The 21,616-nt window shown below is 51.1% G+C and overlaps 1 protein-coding gene across 4 annotated transcripts; it reads right to left on the bottom strand.

The window, feature by feature from the left end:
- Nucleotides 1-1,349: 1,349 nt before the first annotated feature.
- On the bottom strand, nt 1,350-19,985 carry TMEM161A (transmembrane protein 161A). 4 transcript variants are annotated; one of them, XM_050769649.1, is made up of 13 exons: nt 19,916-19,959; nt 18,867-19,033; nt 16,265-16,368; nt 14,304-14,384; nt 13,828-13,925; nt 13,523-13,679; nt 11,757-11,908; nt 3,458-3,518; nt 3,224-3,367; nt 3,007-3,120; nt 2,709-2,883; nt 2,481-2,577; nt 1,350-1,913 (listed from the first exon to the last, which is right to left on the bottom strand). In XM_050769649.1, the coding sequence occupies exons 3-13, from the start codon at nt 16,318-16,320 to the stop codon at nt 1,660-1,662; spliced, it is 1,389 nt and encodes a 462-aa protein (XP_050625606.1). In that variant the 5' UTR covers nt 16,321-16,368; nt 18,867-19,033; nt 19,916-19,959; the 3' UTR covers nt 1,350-1,659. The 4 variants fall into 4 exon arrangements, with proteins under 4 accessions (XP_050625606.1, XP_050625605.1, XP_050625607.1 ...); XM_050769648.1 differs by lacking the exon at nt 18,867-19,033 and having other exon boundaries at nt 19,916-19,985; XM_050769650.1 differs by lacking the exon at nt 18,867-19,033 and having other exon boundaries at nt 13,523-13,604; nt 19,916-19,968.
- Between the last annotated feature and the right edge of the window lie 1,631 nt (nt 19,986-21,616).

The following is a 21,616-nucleotide window of genomic DNA, read 5'->3' as shown; positions in this document are numbered from 1 at the left end:
ACTTCCTGGGCTCAAGCGATCCTTCTGCCTCGGCCTCTCAAAGTGCTGGGATTACAGGTGTGAGCCAGCATACCCAGCCCGATGAAATTTTTAAAAAAGAAAAATCTTAAACCCTTCTAAGTCAGGGAACTGTCTGTATACATCTTACTTATACAAAAAGGTTACATATGCACCTTACATTGTTTTTGTTTTGAGACAGAGTCTCACTTCGTCACCCAGACTGGAGTGCAGTGGCATGATCTTGGCTCACTGCAACCTCCGCTTCCCAGGTTCATGCGATTCTCCTGTCTCAGCCTCTCGAGTAGCTGGGATTACAAAGTGTGTGCCGCCATGCCTGGCTAATTTTTTTGGTATTTTTAGTAGAGACAGGGTTTCACCATGTTGGCCAGGCTGGTCTTGAACTCCTGACCTCAGGTGATTGGCCCGCCTCAGCCTCCCAAAGTGCTGGGTTACAGGCGTGAGCCACGGCACCCAGCCTGCACCTTACATTGTAACACACATGTGCACACACCCCGGAGTCACAGCTACAGGACAACTTCAGAGTCCACGAAGGCCCCACGTCCCTTCCCTGGGTCACAAAGACCTCAATATGCCCCTCCCTGTGTGTGACCTCTATACAAAGTCACCTGCATACCTGTGGCAGATGCTGGCATCACCGTGGGCTCCCCGCCCTCCCATTTATTCAAACAGGTTTTCCCCTGAGGTTTCCCTGCCCGTCTAACCTTCTCCTGGCACTCCCTCATGAGGCATTTCTCTCACCTGCCTGCCCGTCCCAGGCCACCTGCACTCTCAGCTAGGACTCCACCTTCCTCTGATTTCTGGTCTCTTCCATCCTGCTTTTGGACTTTTCCTGGGACACTTGTATTTCTTCTCTTTTTCCTCCTTTTCTTTTTTTTTGAGACAGAGTTTTACTCTGTCACGCAGGCTGGAGTGTGACGCGATCTTGGCTCACTGCAGCTTCCACCTCTCAGGTTCAAGCGACTCTTCAGGATCATTATTCTCAGTAGCTGGAACTATAGGCATGCGCCACCATGCCTACTTTTTGTATTTTTAGTAGAGATGGGGTTTCACCATGCGTTGACCAGGCTGTTCTCGAACTGCTGGCCTCAAGTGATCTGCCCGCTTTGGCCTCCCAAAGTGCTGGGATTTGGGATTGCAGGCGCGAGCTGCCGTGCCTGGCCTCCTCCTTGCTTTCCCTTCTCCTCCCAGACCTTTGCTCCCCTCTCAGTCCTGATCCTTTCTCCCTCCTGCGCAGCCCGCACCCTGCACCCGGGCAGGTGCCACAGGGATGTGCAAGGCAGCTACCACCCTGCACACGCCCAAGTTCCAAACCACTCACACCCTGTTTGTAAAAATCGGCGTGCTCCTTTATTTGTTCAGAAGAGCAGCCGGCATCACCCCCACCACTCAAACCTGACACACACGCTTCGGAGACAATGGCCTCGGGACCCTCATGCTGCTGGGCCCAGGAGAGACAGTTCTGAGGCAGAAACTCGGCGTCCAAGGGGGGGCCGCGGCTCAGGCACTGCGGTGAAGGGAACAGCAGGGAGTCCGGCCCCACCTTGCTGCTGGGGACACGAGGGCACACACAGAGGGGGCAGGCTAGTGTCCTGCTGACCCAGGACAAGACCTCAGCGCCACAGGAGGATCTGCAGGCAGCTAGGAGCCTGCCAAGTGCTGGTGGAAGTAGAGGCCGAAGAGGCTGCAGAGCAGCTGGCAGGCCGCCGTCCACCAGATGAGGTAGGCCAGGATGCCGCGGAGGAAGAGGGGCGTGAGCAGGCCACCCAGGGCCCCGGCGATCCGCGCTGCAGTCTGCTGGACCTCGTCCTCCCCAAAGCCGATGGAGGCAGCACTGGCTGAGGATGGGTTGGGGGATAGTAGAGGGGCTGGGCCCAGGCCCCAGGAATAGCCTCCTAGGAGAAGAGGATGAAGCGAGGTATGAGTGGAGAAATGGGGGAGGGGGTGAGGGGCAGGGCTGGCATGAGGGGCCGGGCCCATTCCTCCAGACACTCCCACCCCTGTCTCAGACTCCACCTCCTGCCGGGTCTCCACCCCCTCAGGCGCCGCCACCTGTCCAAGGCAAGCCTTATCCCTGGCCCCACCTCCTGCTCAGTTCCTGCCTCACTACATGCCCTTCCCCCTACCCAGGCCCCACCTCCTGCCAAGACCCAACCCCTCCCCAGGCTCCACCTCCTAAGGCACACCCCATCCCAAACTCCACCTCCTGCTCATAACCTGCCCCACCACAGTCCCCGCCCCCTTCCCAGGCCCCACCTCCTGCCAAGAGCCAACCCTCCTCAGGCTCCACCTCCTAAGGCAAACCCCATCCCAAACTCCACCTCCTGCTCAGAACCTGCCTCACCACAGTCCCCACCCCCTGCCCAGGCCCCGCCTCCTCCCCCCGGCCTCCCCAAGACTCCAACTTCACTGTTTTATCTTCCAGCCCCGCCCTCCTCCACCTCCACACGGCAGCATCTCACCCAGCGTCTTGAGCAGGAGTGTGCAGTTGAGGGTGAGGATGAGCGGCGTCAGGTACTGCAAGCTCACCACGGTCACGTAGCAGTAGACCCGGACCACCTGTGGGCAGGTAACAGGGGTGGCTACAGCAGGAAGCCTTCTGGGTTTGGGAGGACTCCACGCCCAAAGGACTAGGAACCCTGCCCTCAGCCCCAAGTTCCCTCTGGCCTAGGTCATCGGGGCGTCCATACCCTCCGCTGGATTTCACGGGCTTCGATGCGGCCAGCCTCCCTTCGCAGCTGCTCCACGCGGGCCTTGGCCAGGCACAGGTAGGCCTGCAGGTGGGGCCGGGTCACCGCAAGCCGCAGCAGGCACAGCACTACCAGCAGCCAAAGGCGCCCGGAGTCGAAGGCAGAGTCGGACAGCCTGTGCGGAGCGGGGCGGGGTAAGGGGCTAGGAAGGCCGCCCCTCACCCCCCAGGATCTTCCCCAGGTTCCTCCCTGAGTCTCAGAGGTTGGAGCACCCAGGGGAGCCCCACCCGATACGCACAGGGAGAAGGGCCTTTCCCCAAACGGCGGCTGGTGCAGGAAGTCCCGTGCAATGGGCTTTGTCCAGAGCCACAGGATGAACAGGGGAGACAGGAAGCTGGTGTGCAGGAGGAACCTAGGGGGTGACAGCAGGAGAGAGTGAGGCCTGGGCACCCCCTCTTCCCCAGCCCCTCCTTTAGGGCCCCTAATCCCCCCACCCACCAAGCGACCCACGTAACTGCAGCATGGGCCGGTCCTCCGACATGGTCAGCGCGTCCCGGTGGGTCTGGGCCAGCCGTAGGCCTGGGAAGGTGAGGAAGGCACCCAGCACAGAGCCCACCACCGCCAGCCCCACACGGATAGCCAGCTTGGCCACAGGGAGCCTAGGAGAACACCAGGTCACAAGCTTGCCTGGGGGACCCTGGGAGGGTCCCATCCTGCCCTTGCTCCCCTCCCCCATTCCCAGGACTCACACCCAGTCCCAGTCCTGCTTCTTCAGAAGTGGCTCCAAGTTCTGGGTCATGCTGGCCAGGCCTGGGGACGATAAGAAGAGGACCGAATAGAGTGAATTCCTAGGGTCTCTGAGGCCACTCTGTTCCCTAATCCCCCATCCCTCAAGCATCCATTTGCTCCCCAAGTAGGAATGCACCAGGCCCTGTGCCAGGCATAAGGACAACTTTGTGCTCTAGTTACACAGCACTCTTTACAAGAAACAAGGTCAGTGTGTTGGCTCACGCCTTCAGCACTTTGAGAGGCCGAGGCAGGCGGATCACCTGTGATCAGGAGTTTGAGACAAGCCTGGCCAACATAGTGAAACCCTGTCTCTACTTAAAATACAAAAATTAGCTGGGCGTGGTGGCAGGTGCCTGTAATCCCAGCTACTTGAGGCAGGAGAATCGCTTGAACCTGGGGGGCGGAGGTTGCGGTGAGCCTAGACCGCACCATTGCACTCTAGCCTGGGGGATAAGAGTGAAACTCAGACTCAAAGAAAAAGAAACAGAATGTACCAGGCAGATACTCCTGATTGGGCTGGGAACATTCAGGGGTATCTGTTGAGCCTGAGCTCCCTAGGTTATAGAAGGAATCTGGAGGGGGATGAAGGACTCCTGCGGGAGAAAACCAAAGTCCTCCTGGAGGAAGGAATCCTCAGTTCAGGACTCAAGATTGTGCAGTGGCTCGCACCTGTAACTCAGCACTTTGGGAGGCCAAGGCGGGTGGATCATTTGAGCTCACAAGTTCGAGACCAGCCTAGGCAACATGGCAAAACCCCCATCTCTACAAAAAATACAAAACCAGGAGTGGTGGTGCACGCCTGTAGTCCCAACTACTCTGAAGGCTGAGGTGGGAGGATGGGTTGGGCCCAGGATGTGGAGGTTGCAGTGAGCTGAGATCATGCCATTGCACTCCAGCACAGAGTGAAACTTTGTCAAAAAAAAAAAAAAAAAAAAAAAAAAAAGGAGAAAATTCATATGAGCTCACAGGCAAAATCAACAAATGCATAAGGAAACAAATCGCCATAAAGGAGAGTTAACAGAAAAACAACAGTCAAGTTTAGGCCTCAAAGACTTCAGAACTTGGTGCTGTCAATTATGTGTCAGATGACTAAGGAAATGAAAGCTGTAATCACAGAACAGGTGACATGAGACTACCTTCAGATGACTGGGTAGAATTGCAAAGGAACCAAATTAAACTCTTCTAAAGGGAAAATGTAAGTGTTGAAATAATAGATTGTTAAACAGCACATTAGGAACAGCCAAAGGAGGAACTGATGAACTGGAAGACAGATCTGAAGAAATCACTCAGATTCCAACTCAGAAAAGTAGGTGAGAAATACGAAGAGAGAGGCTAAGAGAATAAGGAAGACAGAACAGAAAGTCCAATGCAAATCAAATCAGAGCCCCAGAGGTAGGGAAGAGAAGGAATGAAGAATAAAAGGAATTACTGGAAGAGAATAGTTGAGAAGTTTGCAGAATGAAAGACACACACAAAGTATATCAAACCATGTAAATAAAAAGAAATCCATACCTAGACACAATGGAGTGAAACTGCAGAACACCAAAAACAAAAAAATCACAAAGCAGCCGGGGAGTTAAGACATTTCACCTATAAAGGAACAACAATTAGGCTGACAGCTAATGTCAACTGCAACAACAGAAAAGGAACAAATAGAAAGCAAAAAAGTAAGATGGTAGAAACAAAGTCAAATGTCAGTTATCACAATAAATGTAAGTAGACTAAACTTTAAAGTTACATGACAAAGACTATCAGACTACATTGAAAATATCCAGCTACATGTTTTTTTAAAAGATGACATACCTTGACATAAAGTCACTGGAAGATTGAAAGTAAAGGGATGTTAAAAAGATACAGCAAATACTAATCAAAAGAAAGCAAGCGGCCGGGCACGGTGGCTCACGCCTGTAATCCCAGCACTTTGGGAGGCCGAGACGGGCGGATCACGAGGTCAGGAGATCGAGACCATCCTGGCTAGCATGGTGAAACCCCATCTCTACTAAAAAATACAAAAAACTAGCCGGGCGAGGTGGCGGGCGCCTGTAGTCCCAGCTATTCGGGAGGCCGAGGCAGGAGAATGGCATAAACCTGGGAGGTGGAGCTTGCAGTGAGCTGAGATCCGGCCACTGCACTCCAGCCTGGGCGACAGAGCGAGACTCCGTCTCAAAAAAAAAAAAAAAAAAAAAAAAAAAAAAAAGCAAGCTAGAAAGGCTACACTACTACCAGCCAAACTGGACTAAGAAGTAGTATTAGAATAGGCCGGGCGTGGTGGCTCACACCTGTAACTCTAGCACTTTGGGAGGCCGAGGCAGGTGGATCACAAGGTCAGGAGTTCAAGACCAGTTTGGCCAACATGGTGAAACCCTGGCTCTACTAAAAATACAAAAATTAGCTGGGCATAGTGGCAGGTAATACCAGCTACTTGGGAGGCTGAGGCAGGAGAACCACTTGAACCCAGGAGGCAGAGGTTGCGCCATTGCACTCCAGCCTGGGCAACAAGAGCAAAACTCCATCTCGAAAAAAAAGAAAAAAAAAAAGAGAAGTAAAAAAGAAGTAGTATTAGAAGATAGAAGGGGTCCATACATCATGATAAAATGGCTGATTCACCAGGAAAATGTAGCAGTTCTAAATCTGTGAACACCTTGTGAATAGGCTGTAAAATATATAAAGAAAACATTGACAGAATTGATAAGGAAATTGAGAGCTCTGTTGTCCCAGAGGGAGACTGACTTCTGCTGACTGATATGTCACAGACAAAAGGTTAGGCAAGATGGAGATTTGAATTTATTAAACTCATAGAGCCAGAGAATATGTCCTTCAATTACAACACGTGAAAAAAGGCAACACAACAACAGAATATGTCAAGAAAACATGGAACAGTCACAAAATCTGATCACGTTCCAGGCCATAGGGCAAACCTTACCAAATTTTAAATAAATTATTTCAAATAGACCATCTGTGCAATTGAGCTAGAAATAAATATGTATTTTTTAAAGGTCTATGTTTGAAAAATTTAAAAATCTTTAATAATCCATAGGTCAAAGCATAGCAAGACCCCATCTCTACAGAAATCAGAAGGGAAATGTTAAAACATCCCAAACAGAACAATAAAAAATATCAACCAAAACTTGGGTGAACTGTCGGGCGTGATGGCTCACACCTGTAATCCCAGAACTTTGGGAAGCCAAGGCAGGTGGATCACCTGAGGTCAGGAGTTTGAGACCAGCCTGGCCAACATGGTGAAACCTCTTCTCTACTAAAAATACAAAAATTAGCCAGGCGTGGTGGCATGCACCTGTAATCCCAGCTACTCAGGAGGCTAAGGCAGGAGAATCACTTGAACCTAGGAGGCAGAGGTTGCAGTGAGCTGAGATTGCACAATTGCACTCCAGCCTGAGTGACAAGAGCAAAACTCTATCTCAAAAAAAACCTCCAAAAAGCAAAAAAAAAAAAAATTAGGTGAACAAAAGTGAGAGACCTGATAAAATATGTATAACATTAAATGCTATATATGCTATAAACTTAGAAAAGACTGAAAATTTATGAGCCAAGTAGCTAACTGAGAAATTGGAAACAAGAAAAGGAGGTACATCACTACTGTTCTAAAATCCAGAGGTCCTAGTCACACCAAAAGGGAAAGATCAGACAAGACAAAAGAAAACCAAAAAGAACCTGGAATTCAATAAAAATACAATTCTTTTTTTTTTTTTTTTTTTTTTTTTTTTTGAGACAGAGTCTTGCTCAGTCGCCCAGGCTGAAGTACAGTGGCGTGATCTCGGCTCACTGCAAGCTCTGCCTCCCGGGTTCATGCCATTCTCCTGCCTCAGCCTCCCAAGTAGCTGGGACTACAGGCGCCCACCACCACACCTGGCTAATTTTTTGCATTTTTAGTAGAGACGGGGTTTCACCGTGTTAGCTAGGATGGTCTCGATCTCCTGACCTCGTGATCCACCCGCCTCGGCCTCCCAAAGTGCTGGGATTACAGGCGTGAGCCACCACGCCCGGCCTAAAAATATAATTCTTTAGCAAGGTTAGTCCATGGAGACACTCAAATTTGACCCCTACATCATAACACAAAAATTAATATCACTGTCCATCAGCGACAGTGAGGAGTTTAGGAGCTTATATAAAATGTAAAAGTTGAAATATTTTATTTTATTTTATTTTATTTATTTTTAAGATGGAGTCTTGCTCTTGTCGCCCAGGCTAGAGTGCAATGACGCGATTTTGGCTTACTGCAACCTCCGCCTCCTGGGTTCAAGCGATTCTCCTGCCTCAGCCTCCAGAGTAGCTATTACAGGTGCACGCCACCTCGCCCAGCTGCTTTTTGTATTTTTACTACAGATGGGGTTTCACCATGTTGACCAGGCTAGTCTTGAACTCCAGACCTCAGGCAATCCACCCGCCTCGGCCTCCCAAAGTGTTGGGATTACAGGCATGAGCCACCACGCCTGGCCGAAATATTTTAGAATAAAATATAGAATGACTTTCTGATTTTAGGGAAGGATATTTTTCAAAACAAATATCAACTAAAATAATTAAATAACATTCATCAAGATACTAGAGGTGACGCTTACAACTACATTCAATGGCTCAGCAAAGAAAGTGTGATGCATGTATGCAGACAGAAAATAATGCAAATAGTGGTCAAGTGAAAAGAAAAAGAAAACAAGTATTGGCAATGAAGTGGAGAAATTGTGCACTTGTGCACTGCTGCTGGGAATATAATATATAAAATGGGCCAGGCACAGTGGTGCATGCCTATAATCCCAGCACTTTGGAAGGCCGAGGCTGGCACACTGCTTGAGTTCAAGAGTTTGAGACCAGCCTGGGCAACATGGCAAAATCCGTCTCTATTAAAAATACAAAAATTATCTGGGTGTGGCTGGGCACGGTGACTCACACCTGTAATCCCAGCACTTTGGGAGGCCAAGATGGGCAGATCGCCTGAGGTCAAAAGTTCAAGACCAAAAAAAAAAAAAAAAAAAAAAAAAAATTTTTAGCTGGGTGTGGTGGTAGGAGCCTATAGTCCCAGCTACTCGGGAGCCTGAGGCATGAGAATCATTTGAATCCAGGAGGCGGAGGTTGCAGTGAGTGGAGATCATGCCACCACTGCACTCCAGCCTGGGCAACAGAATGAGACTCTGTCTCAAAAATAAAATAAAATGGTTCAGCTGCTGTATAAAACGGTATGGCAGTTCCTCAAAAAATTAAAAGTAGAATTATCATATAATCCAGCAGTTCCACTTCTGGATATATCCCCTCCAAAACTGAAAATGGAGTCTCAAAGAGATACTTGTACACTCAGGTTCACAGCAGTATTAGTCAAAAAGCCAAAAGTTGGAAACAACCCAAGCAAATGTTCATCCGTGGACAAATAAACAAAATGTGTTCCATCCAGACAATGAAATACTGTTCAGTCTTAAAAATGGAATTCTGGCTGGGCACAGTGGCTCACGCCTGTTATCCTAGCACTTTGGGAGGCTGAGGTGAGAGGATTGCTCAAGGCCAGGAGTTTGAGACCAGACTGGGAAGCATAGCAAGACCCCATCTCTACAGACAAAAAAGTAAAAATTAGCCAGGCATGGTGGCATGTGACTGTGGTCCCAGCTACTTGGAAGGCTGAGGTGGGAGATCACTTGAGCCCTGGAGGTCAAGGCTGCAGTGAGTTGTGATTGCACCACTGCACTCCAGCCTAGATGACACAGTGAGATCCTGTCTCAAAAAAAGAAAAAAAATCTAACACCTGCTACAACATGGATATGATTTGAGGACATTGTGCTAACTGAAATGAGCCCATCACAAAAGGACAAATACTGTATGATGCCACCTATATGAGGAACCCAGAGTGGTCACATTCACAGAGACAGGACATAAAATGGTGGGTATCAGGGGCTGCAGAAGGAGGAACAGGGAGTTAGTGTTTAATGGGATGGAGTTTCAGTTTTGCAAGAGGAAAGAGTTGTGGAGATGGATGGTGGTGATGGTTCCACAATAATCTAAATAGACTTTTTTTTTTTTTGAGACAGAGTCTCGCTCTGTCTCCCAGGCTGGAGTGCAGTGGCGTGATCTCATCTCACTGCAAGCTCTGCCTCCTGGGTTCACACCATTCTCCTGCCTCAGCCTCCCAAGTAGCTGGGACTACAGGTGCCCACCACTACGCCCAGCTAATTTTTTGTATTTTTAGTAGAGACGGGGTTTCACCATGTTAGCCAGGATGGTCTTGATCTCCTGACCTTGTGATCTGCCTGCCTCAGCCTCCCAAAGTGCTGGGATTACACACATGAGCCACCACGCCTGGCCTATCTTTTTTTTTTTTTTTGAGATGGAGTTTTACTCTTGTTGCCCAGGCTGGAGTGCCATGGCTCGATCTTGGCTCACCACAACCTCCGCTTCCCAGGTTCAAGCAATTCTCCTGCCTCAGCCTCCCAAGTAGCTGGGATTACAGGCGTGTGTCACCACATCCGGCTAATTTTGTATTTTTAGTAGAGACAAAATTTAGGGTTTCTCCATGTTGAGCAGGCTGGTCTCAAACTCCCAACCTCAGGTGATCTGCCTGCCTCAGCCTCCCAAAGTGCTGGGATTATAGACATGAGCCACCACGCTCGGCCATCTAAATATACTTAATGCCACTGAGCTGCACATTTAAAAATGGTTAAGATGGTGAATTTTATGTTTTGTCTATTTTACCACAATGAAAAAAAATTCAAAGAGAAAAAAGATACAAAAATGGGCAACAACGTGAACAGGCATTTCACAGAAATTTCATAGAAGAGACATGAATCATGAATAAACAGGAAAAGGTGCTCAACTTCCCTGGTAATCAGAGAAATGCATGTTAAGGCCACAGAGGGCATCATTCCACATGATGAGGACTAGGTTGGCAAAAATCAAGCCCTATCTATGGATCCTGATTCATTTAAACCTTACTGCCCCCTGGGAGATTGGTGCAGTCACTACCCCACCTACTTCTTATTTGAGGGGTAGGTTTGCAGGTACTCATATTATTATTTTGCTTTATAATTGACATACACATCTTCTTTGTATATATCAAACATATATAATTTTAAAAACTGAAAGGCAGGGAGAATTGGAGAAGGTAAAACTCAAACAGTCAGCAGGGTCATGTGGGCCATGGTGAGGACTATGGTCTTCTAAGACCCAGGGAGTGTGGTGCCAGGCAGAGAAGTGATGAGGTACAAATTCTATGTTAAAAGGATCATTTAAGAGGCCAGGCATGGTGGCTCACACCTGTAATACCAGCACTTTGGGAGGCTGAGGTGGGCAGATCGCTTGAGCTCAGGAGTGTGAGACCAGCCTGGGCAACACAATGAGACCCTGTCTCAATAAAAATAAATAAATAAATAATTTTTTTAAAAAATGAAAAAAAGAGCCGGGCGCGGTGGCTCACGCCTGTAATCCCAGCACTTTGGGAGACCGAGACGGGCGGATCACGAGGTCAGGAGAGCGAGACCATCCTGGCTAACACGGTGAAACCCCGTCTCTACTAAAAAATACAAAAAAACTAGCCGGGCGAGGTGGCGGGCGCCTGTGGTCCCAGCTACTCGGGAGGCTGAGGCAGGAGAATGGCGGGAACCCAGGAGGCGGAGCTTGCAGTGAGCTGAGATCCGGCCACTGCACTCCAGCCTGGGCGGCAGAGCGAGACTCCGTCTCAAAAAAAAAAAAAAAATTAAAAAAAAAAAAAAAAAAAAAGAAAAAAAGAGGCCACACATAGTGGCTCACACCTGTAATCCCAGCACTTGGGGAGGCTGAGGTGGGTGGGTCACCTGAGGTCAGGAGTTTGAGACCAGCCTGGCCAACATGGTGAAACCCCATCTTTACTAAAAATAAAAAAATTAGCCAGGCTTGGTGGTGTGCACCCATAATCCCAGCTTGGGAGGCTGAGGCAGGAGAATCACTTGAATGCAGGAGGCAGAGGTTGCAGTGAGCTGAGATCATGCCACTGAACTCCTGCCTGGGTGACAAAAGTGAGACTCCATCTCAAAAAAAAAAAAAGAAAAAGAAAGAAGAGCTATAGCCATGAGTATCCATCAGAGACAGTGAGAAAGGGAAGGTCCTCTCTTCCCCAAAGCCCAATGAGGTTCAGGAGTTGAGATAGTCACTAATGGGGGCTGTCTTCACCCCAGGAGCCCACTCCTTTACCTATTCATGCTGGACACCGAGCCAGTGAAACCAGCCTGGTCAGATTACATGAGGGAGTGACAGCTGTGGCGCCCCCACGTTGGGGGCTGCACTTACCAGGCTCCAGGCCCAGCTCGAGGGTGTCCTCCCGCACCACCTGTACCAGCATGGCCAGCAGCAGGAAGAGGAAGGCAAAGGTGAGGCAGACAGAGCGCTCACCCCCCTCCTCGGCACTGAAGTACAGCCGTGTCACTGTCAGGAACATCTTGCTGGAGGCTAGAGCTAAGGAGGCCTCAGTTGCCACTGCCCCACTCTGCCCATTTCACCACACCCCACCTGGGAACTCCCGGGAACAAGCACTGCTGCACAAACAGGCCTTGGGGATGACCTAGAGGAGTTCGGGTTTGGGGTGCTGGATCCCAGATCAGGATGTAAACTGGGGGTTCCTGTTGAGTGGGAGATGGCCTCATCAGGCCACCATGTCTGTTCAGCCTCCCGCCCTGGGTGATCCTGCCTCTTTCACCCACCTCACCTACTTCACATCCCTTGGAAAAGCAATCAGATATAGAAGGGCTTCATCTCCAATCTGCCCTCAAAATGCAGCATTGGGGCCAGACACGGTAGTGCATGCCTGTAATCCCAGCTACTTGGGAGGCTGAGGCAGGAGAATCACTTGAACCCGGGAGACGGAGGTTGTAGTGCCTAAATCATGCCACTGCACTCCAGCCTGGGCAACAAGAGCAAAACTCCATCTCAAAAAAAAAAAAAAAAAAAAAAAAAAAAAGCATGGGAATCTGGGGAACCAGTGGATTTTGAGACAGGTTTCCCTCTCCAAGAGTCACAGGAGTGGCATTCTTTCTGTGCTTCCTCAAACTTGGGTCCCTAAAGTCATATGTTTGCTCTCTTTGGGAGGCCAAAGCAGGAGAATCACTTGAAGCCAGTCAGGACCAGCCTAGGCAACAAAGCAAGATCCCATCTCAACAACAACAAATATATATACATATACACATATACATACACATACATACATACATATGTGTGTGTGTGTGTGTGTATATATAAAATTTGGGGGGGGGGGAAGGAATTCACTCTTGTCACCCAGGCTGGAGTGCAATAGCATGATCTCGGCTAACTGCAACCTCTACCTCCCGGGTTCAAGCGATTCTCCTGCCTCAGGCTCCTAAGTAACTGGGATTACAGGCATGCACCACCATGCCTGGCTAATTTTTGTATTTTTAGTAGAGAAGGGGTTTCTCCATGTTGGTCAGGCTGGTCTTGAACTCCTGACCTCAGGTGATCCACCCACCTTGGCCTCCCAAAGTGCTGGGATTACAGGCATGAGCCACTGTGCCCGGCTAATTTTTGTACTTTTAGTAGAGATGGGGTTTCACCATGTTGGCCAGGCTGGTCTCGAACTCCAGACCTCAGGTGATCCGCCTGCCTCAGCCTCCCAAAGTGCTGGGATTACAAGTGTGAGCCACCATGCCTGGAGTATACATTTTTTAAAATTTTGCCAAGGGGCCATCTCTTTCTTGGCCTTGATTGTGGACTGGCCTGGTGATTTCCTTACACAAGGAGAATGTGGTAGAAAGAAAAGGGATGGGGTGGGTGACTTTGGGCAAGGCATTCCCTCTTGCCTCCTGGCATTTCTACTGCCACTGAATGGCATGATCATGTGGAGTGGAGATTAACCGACTTGCTGAGCCCCGCCCAGTCTGTTCACCCACAGAACCAGAGCACATAAAATGTCTGCTTCATGCCACCAAGCTTGGGGAAGTTTGTGGCACAGCAGGTGAAAACTGCCACCCCAGTTTAGGGGAGCCAGCGTAGCTCGGGTCCTGCTCCCATCTGCCCCTCTGGCAGGGAGCAGAGAGGAAGGATACATGGAGAAGACCACTGTGAGCAGGCACCAGAACACGGCAATGTTAGTCTCCTTGGCTGGACCCAGCACGTAGTAGTAGGCCTCTGTGAAGAGGTACACGCCACCCGAGTACACAGCAAAGTCCACGAACCACTGGTACTCCAGGAAGAAGTGCAGGACTGCGGGGGGCACTCTGCTCAGCCCTGGGGCCCAGCCCGCTCCCCTCCCAACAGCATACTCCTCCTTCAAATCCTCCCCACCCCCATGAGGGTGTGGGGACCTTCAGGGCTGAGGGCGTGGAGTTTAGGGACGGGACTGGGCTATTACCCAGGGCATCCACAGTTGTGAGGGGGCAGGTCTCCAGCTGGAATGGGGCATCTCGGGGCACAGACAGTGGCTTCTCCTCACTAAGGCCATTGGCCCACCTGGGAGGATGGTGACAAGCAAGGGGGCTGGTAAGCACACATCCCACTGGGGCCAGCCACCCTCAGAGCTCAGAGCAGTTGGCCTGGAGACCATCACTTCCTATAGCCTCGGCTCTTCTGCACACTGGGATGTGAGGACCCCCACCACCACCACCCACAGGACTGGCTAGAGCAAACTGCTAGGAAACAGATGCTAACTTGACAGTGATCATCTCCTTGGACTAGGGTCTCCCAGTTCACCTGTGCCCAGATCAGAGTCTGGAAGTGTGGGTAGGCCAGTCCTGTGTCCCTTAGCCCAGAGCCCCCTGAGCAAGGGTGAGGCCGTCCCTGGGGAGGAGCCACCCACCCAAGGCTGGGGATGGGGCCCAGTTCACTCACCGCTCTTTCCTGCCTCTGGGCCTCGGCTTCCCCGCCAGAGCCCGAAGCTCCTCCTCGGACGGGTGCTTGTATCGGAACAGACTGAGAGCAAGGACGGGCAGTCAGGGAAGCTCAGATATGGGGCTGGCAGGTTGAGGCAGTGAACCTCAAATCCAGGGATTCTAGTTAGAGGGTAGCCTAGTTCAGGGGAACACTGGGAGGTAGGTGAGGGTACAGCATGGGGAAATTCTGGGGAAATCGTGAGGCCAACAGATCTAGGCTGAGTGGGCTCAGGAGGCTTGGATACCCCTGAATCTGCTGGCTAACTCTCCTGGGGAAGCAGGTGTGTGCAACTTTTATCTTCTTTTTCCTTTTCTTTCTGAGACAGAGTCTTGCTCTGTCGCCCAGCCTGGAGTGCAGTGGCACGATCTTGGCTCATTGCAACCTCCACTTCCCGGGTTCAAGTGATTCTCCTGCCTCAACCTCCCGAGGAGCTGGGACTACCGGCATGCACCACGATGCCCAGCTAATTTTTGTATTTTTAGTAGGGACAGGGTTTCACTATGTTGGCCAGGCTGGTCTCAAACTCCTGACCTCAAGTGATACACCCGCCTCAGCCTCCCAAAGGGCTGGGATTACAGGCGTGAGCCACCTCGCCTGGCTTTCTGTTTTTGTTTTTGAGAGAAGGCCTTGGTCGGTCGCCCAGGCTAGAGTACAGTGGCGCCATCTCAGCTCACGGCAGACTCGACCTTCTGGGCTCAAATGATCCTCCCGCCTCAGACTCCTGATTAGCTGGGATCACAGGCGTGAGCCACCATACCCGGCTAATTTTTAAAATTTTTTGTAGAGACGCGGTCTTGCCATGTTGCCCAGGCTGGTCTCAAACTCCTGGGTCAAGTGATCCTCCCACCTTGGCTTCCCCCAGTGTTGGGATTATGGGCCTGAGCCATCATCTCTGACGCGTTTTTTTGCCTTTGTTTTTGTCACATACATTTTTCTCAGGAGAGAATTCAGTTACCACCAGATTCTCAGAAAGCATCAGAGACCCACACAGGGACAAAAACCAGAGCAGGCGAGCTCTAGCAGGTGCAGGGGTGGAAGGAAGGCTGGGTTACAGGGAGGCAGGAAGAGTGGGGAGTGTGGCGATGGTTCCACCCATGTGTACATCTGTCAAAACAGGTCCAACTGTATACGTCAAATATATACAGTTTGTGTCAGGCATAGGGTCTCACGCCTGTAATCCTAGCACTTTAGGAGGTCAAAGTGGTAGGATCGCTTGAGCCCAGGAGTTTGAGACCAGCCTGGGCAACTTAGCAAGACCCCATCTCTATTAAAAGTTAAAAAACTGTGGCCGGGCGCGGTGGCTCAAGCCTGTAATCCCAGCACTTTGGGAGGCCGAGGCGGGTGGATCACGAGGTCAGGAGATCGAGACTATCCTGGCTAACATGGTGAAACCCCGTCTCTACTAAAAATACAAAAAACTAGCCAGGCGTGGTGGCGGGCGCCTGTAGTCTCAGCTACTTGGGAGGCTAAGGCGGGAGAATGGCGTGAACCCGGGAGGCGGAGCTTGCAGTGAGCCGAGATCACGCCACTGCACTCCAGCCTGGGAGACACAGCGAGACTCCGTCTCAAAAAAAAAAAAAAAAAAAAAATTGTCTGGGCACGGTGGTGCACACCTGTAGTCCCAGCTACTCAGGAGGTTCAGGCAGGAGGGCCACCTGAGCCCAGAAGGTTGAGGTTGCAGTGAGCTATGATCAGACCACTGCACTACAAGCTGGGTAACAATGAGACCCTGTCTCTAAAAAGAAAAAGAAAAAACAAATATATACAGTTTGTTGTACTTCAATTACACCTCAACAACGTCTTTCCCCCCATCACCCACTAACCAAGATCGAGGGCGTGCAATTTGTGAGGGGGAGCGTAGGGAGCCAGAAGGGGGCGTGGTTCCGCGGGGCCCCTCCCACCGCCGGGACACGACTCACCTGCCGTTGCAGAGCAGCCAGCGCGCGAAGGAGCAGTGCGGCGCCAGCCTGTGCATGAGGGTGGCAGTGAGCAGGGTCACCACCAGCTGCACTCCGAGGACCGCCTGGGGGGAGGGGACGTGACTGGCAGCACCTGCCAGAGGGTCACAAGCTCCCTCCCTCCCTAGGAACCCAGGCTATTTATAGAGAAGCCAGGCCCGATGGGGGAAGGGCGAGCCTCTTAGGCTCTAGCAGCTTCTTAGGGGAGAGTCCTGGGGTGAGCCTGGACTCACCTGGCCTGGCCCTGCCCTCTCACGTCAGAGATCAGCAGCACCCCCCCCCCCATCACCACCTAGCTGGAGTGTAGGGCAGTGGAGACCATGGGGTTCGCCTCCTGCCTCCACTATGGATTCAGGTATAATATTACTTTCCTGGAGTCTCACTTTTCTCATCTGGAAATGGGTGCTTCCTATGTAGCCTCCTGTATTCCTCACCACCACCTTCCAGCCCCTAACCACGAGGTCGCCACACTCAGTGCAAGCAACTCCCACCGCCTTCTGCACTCCCACCTTGGGAGCCACTGCCTCCTGGTTGAGCTTCTAGCTTTCTCCTTCCCCCGGTAGCTCCTTCCCCTAAGTGTCTCCCACCTTAAATGATCCCTGATGGTTCCATCACCCTCCTCCCTCTCCTTCCCTTTGTAATTAACCTCCTTGAAAGGGCATCTATGCTCCTGGCCACCTCCTGTTTTGATGTGAAGACCTACATGTCTGAGTGTGGTGAGCTTATTTATTTTTATTTGTGTGTGTGTGTGTGTGTGTGTGTGTGGTGTGTGTGTGTGTGTGTTTTGTCAGGGGAGTGGTGGTGGGGAGAATAGGGTCTTGCTCTGCCACCCAGGCTGGAGTGCAGTGACATGGTGGGGTGCTCACTGCAGCCTCAACCTCCCAGGTTCAAGTGATTCTCCCACATCAGCCTCCCTAGTAGCTGGGATTACAGGCACCCGCCAACACACCCAGCTGATTTTTGACTATTTTGTAGAGATAGGGTTTCTCCATGTCGCCCAGGCTGGTCTTGAACACCTAGGCTCAAGCAGTCCTCCCGCCTTGGCTTCCCAAACTGTTGGGATTACAGGCATGAGCCACTGTGTCAGGCCTATTTTTATTTTTAGAGATGGGGTCTTGCTATGTTGCCCAGGCTGGTCTCAAACTCCTGGGATCAAGTGATCCTTCCACCTCAACCTACTGAGTAGCTAGGACCACAGTCATGCACTAACACACCCAGCTATGACTTTTTTTTTTTTTAAATTAGGAATTTTCTCACCCAGTTCTTAATTCAGAACACATTTTCATATACTTATTTTTAAACATTTTAGAAGAATCAGTCTGTGGTGAAGCTGGGTTTTCCTGCTTGAATGCAGTAAATACCCATTTGCTGCCAGTAATTACATAATTATGTAAAATTATGTGCTCAGGAGAGCTGTCTACTAGTATTCTGGTGTCATAATCAAAATGAAATAAAGTTTAATACTAAAATTAATTATTAAAATAATCCTTTAATCAGGCATAAATAAGCTAAATTTACTCAGAAAAACCCTAATGTGATGGATACCGGGCCTAGCATGGTAATTCGAAACGACTGCTGAGGCCAGGCACGGTGGCTCATGCCTGTAATCCCAGCACTTTGGGAGGCTGAGGCGGGCTGATCACTTGAGGTCAGGAGTTTGAGACCAACCTGGTCAACATGGTGAAACCTTGTCTCTACTAAAAATACAAAAATTAGCGGCATGGTGGCACATGCCTGTAATCCCAGCTACTCGGGAGGCTGAGGCAGGAGAATTGCTTGAACCCGGGAGGTAGAGGTTGCAGTGAGTCGAGATTGCGCCATTGCACTCCAGCCTGAGCAACAGAGTGGGACTCTGTCTCAAAACAAAATAATAATCATAAAAAAATAAAAATAAATAAAATAACAGACTAATAGGACATTTTCTCTGTGCCTGTCACTTATAAACTGAGACCAGAAATCTTTTTTCAGTAATGAGGTTGGTGGCGCCATCTTTCTCATCTCTACATCCTCATTGCTCACCCTCCCCCGGACCCTAGTGCACACTGGCTGGTTGGCTGGCTGGCACTTAAGGACCATGAGTGCCAGCCCATGAGCCCCTGCAAGCCAGTGAGCCACCTGCCCTGCCACTCACCAGTCTGTTTTTCTTCTCTCTCTCGGACCTCTCTCCTGTGACCTGCCAGGGTTTTAACCACCCAATCCACCAACCCATCACAACCTTAGCACAGTAACACCTCCAGCCCAGACCTCTCTGCTGAGCTCAACCAGTAGGCTCCTCCAGGCTCTCCTGAGAGACCCCAACACTCACCCATCATCCCATACCCTTCCAGGTGGTTCAGGCCTTTACCAGTCTCACAGTCAGCCCCCAACTCGGTTCTGCACCCTGCAGGCATAGCTACAGACCCCCCCTCCACCTCCCCATGGCTCAGCTCTCTCCTCAGCCCTCACTGCGCCCAACCACTGGAGTCTCAGAGGTCTTCCTGGACCTTTGGGCTCTTCATCAATGACCCCACCACCTCCCAAAACCCCCTAAGGGAAAAGGTGGTGGAGGGGTGTATCTCTTCACCTAAGGCTTCTAGAGGTCTGTCCTGGGATGTTCTGATAGCCCTGCCCTCCAGCCAGCCTCCTATCTCAAGGTCAGGGCTCCGCAGACATCTCCAAGGATTTTCTTGAGTCTTCCATCAGCTCCTTCTTTTCCCTTTACTGGATTTACGATCCTTGAACCCAAGAACCCTGATAAAATCAATGCAACTTCCCTCCATCTCATTCCCGGGAGCCCGCGCCCTCATCTCCTACGGCGTCCTGCACCTGCGCCTGGGACAACGTCCCACTTTCAATAATCCCGGCCATCAGGGCCCTTCCTTCAGGGCCATCTCCAGCACCCCTCATCGGGGATGGTCCCAGGCAGGGACCCTCCAGTTCTCCAGTTCCACGTCCCTCTCTCTGCCCAGGCCAGTCGCGTCAGGGTTGTGGGAGTCCCCCATCTACCCGCACCAGCCTGATCCCCTGGGGCTGGGCTAAGTTTTAAGAACATACTCAGTGGGTTGAACCCAGAGCTGAGTGAGACGTGAAGGTTCCAACTGTCCTGTCTCCCACTCTGAGAACTTTGCCCGCCCTGAGGCCACCCAGACCTCCTGAGTCCACTTCCCACGGCTTCCCCTGCCCGTTGCACACACCCCGATATAGAAGGGACCCCTGATGGATCCCGTCGGCGCGGCCCCCACGCTCCTGCAGGACCCCTGTACCCAGAGTGGACCCCAACAGGCCCCCACACCGCCTTAACAAGGTTCCAAATGTGCTGAGGTCCGCAGTCCCCTCTGTGGGACCACGACCCCATAGCAGGACCCCAAACCCCTAAAAGGTCTCCAGAGAGCGGAATCCCCAGAACGCTTAAGGGCTTCTAGTCTCCCTGGGTACGACCCCCGTCGACTCCTTCGGAGGTCCTGCAGCGAGAGCAGGGCCCCCAGACAGGGACACACGGCCTTCAGCGTGCCCCCGAATCCCTCAGAGCCTCCAATCCCCAAGAAGAGACCACATTCCCTCAGTGTCTCCCTGGACCCCCTCGGCTGGACCCCGGCCCTGCAGAGCCCCCCACTTCGCAAGACGCTCGCTCACCATGGCGCTTGCGGGAGCGCGGTACACGGACCCACCGGCCTGGGGCTCCGGGCCCTCCACGGGAACTCGACCAATTAGAGCCCGACTCTGATCTGACGAGCATCCCGTGCAACCAATCAGCGTGTTTTGAGCCGGCAAGTCACCAGGGACTAGGAGGCCGCTCGCGTTGCATGCCGGAAATTGTAGTTCAGACACGCTGGTTCTGAGCGATCAAAGTCAAGATTGTGTCTGGGAGGCCTGCGTGGCCCACCTCTCTGAAGGCTCAGTCTTCTCTTACCTAAACTTATTTCAAAGGTTTGCAGCGAAATCATTTATTCCCACCTAAGGGACATTTCTGAGAGAACTCCCCCCCCCATCAAGAACATTCAACGGCTCCTACTTAGTAGACTAAGTACTTAGTATTCCTAAGTACCAAGTAGGCTAAGTACTCAGACTGAATCCAGACCCCTCTGCCTGACTTAAATCTGCTGCTAGCACTGTGGTGCACCTAATAGTACAGCTTGCACCCACCATGCTCTGTCATACCTCCAGGCTTTTGTAAATATCCTACATCTTGCAATGCCTTCAGGAATGCCTCAATCTTAAAATAAAAACAAAACAAAACCAAAAAAGAATGCCTCAATATTTTTCACCTGGCAAGTGCTTTATTCATCTCTATCAGCCAGGACTCTGGCTGTGCTCCACAAAATATCAACTAAAATAGGTTCAAGCAAAAAAAAGGAAAGTTTATGGCTCATGTGACAGAAAATACTAGCTGTAGGGTCAGCTTCAGGCATGGCTGGATCAAGGACCAAATGTCAGCTTCAGGGATCTGATGTTCTTTATTTCACCGCTAGAAGGAAAGGGCTTCTGGTGTTCGTGCCTGGGTTTTGCCGTTTGTCTTTCTGTGGATGAGTGTGTCTGCCTGAGTGTAGACATATATTGGGTATGACCAAGTGTCTGAGTATCTTTATGGGGGTGGGTTCCTGTGTGGGGGGCCCGTGTAACTACCTTTTCATTTTTACATTTTATTATGTTTTTTTTTTTTTTTTTTTTTTCCTTGAGACGGAGTTTCCCTCTTGTTGCCCAGGCTGGAGTATAATGGTGCGATCTTGGCTCACCGCAACTTCCGCCTCCCTGGTTCAAGTGATTCTCCTGCCTCAGCCTCCCGAGTAGCTGGGATTACAGGCATGGGCCACCATGCCTCGCTAATTTTGTATTTTTAGTAGCGACGAGGTTCTCCGTGTTCATCAGGCTGGTCTCGAACTCCCGATTTCAGGTGATCCGCCCGCTTCGGCCTCCCAAAGTGCTGGGTTTACAGGCGTGAGCCCCCGGGCCTTGGCAAGTGCTGAATCTTAAGCGCACTATCGCACGCCACCTCGTGGTGGAGGGCAAAAGTGCAGTCTCCCTGGGATGGAGAAGCCGAACCAGTCTCACCAGTGACCCTGGGGGCTCCCAGTCTTAGAAAGCAACCCATAATTTAATGGACCTCACACTGGGTGCTTAGTCTGTGGGCACTGATATCAGGGACTGGCCTGACTTCTTGTCACCGTGAGGGTGAGATCCAAAGGCTGGGAAGGTTCTTTCTCTCTGGCCATGCCTCAGTTTCCTCCAGGGTACCTGCTGCTTTGACTCTTTCCCTCCTGCTCAGTCCCTGGTCCCGGTCCGGATGTGTGGGGTTGGGGTGCCAGTGAGTAGGCGGTTCTTCAGCCCATGTGGGAG

This window comes from Macaca thibetana, chromosome 19 (genome assembly GCF_024542745.1).
Source record: "Macaca thibetana thibetana isolate TM-01 chromosome 19, ASM2454274v1, whole genome shotgun sequence".
Lineage (NCBI taxonomy): Eukaryota > Metazoa > Chordata > Mammalia > Primates > Cercopithecidae > Macaca > Macaca thibetana.
The sequence above is the reverse complement of the archived record's forward strand: the minus strand, read 5'-3'. Positions and strand labels throughout refer to the sequence as shown.

Coding starts and splice junctions, on each gene's coding strand:
- TMEM161A (XM_050769648.1), bottom strand. Junction 3,519..11,756: donor CGAGCTGGGCCTGGAGCCTG/GTAAGTGCAGCC, acceptor TATCGTCCCCAG/GCCTGGCCAGCATGACCCAG. Junction 1,914..2,480: donor ACTCCTGCTCAAGACGCTGG/GTGAGATGCTGC, acceptor CTCTTCTCCTAG/GAGGCTATTCCTGGGGCCTG.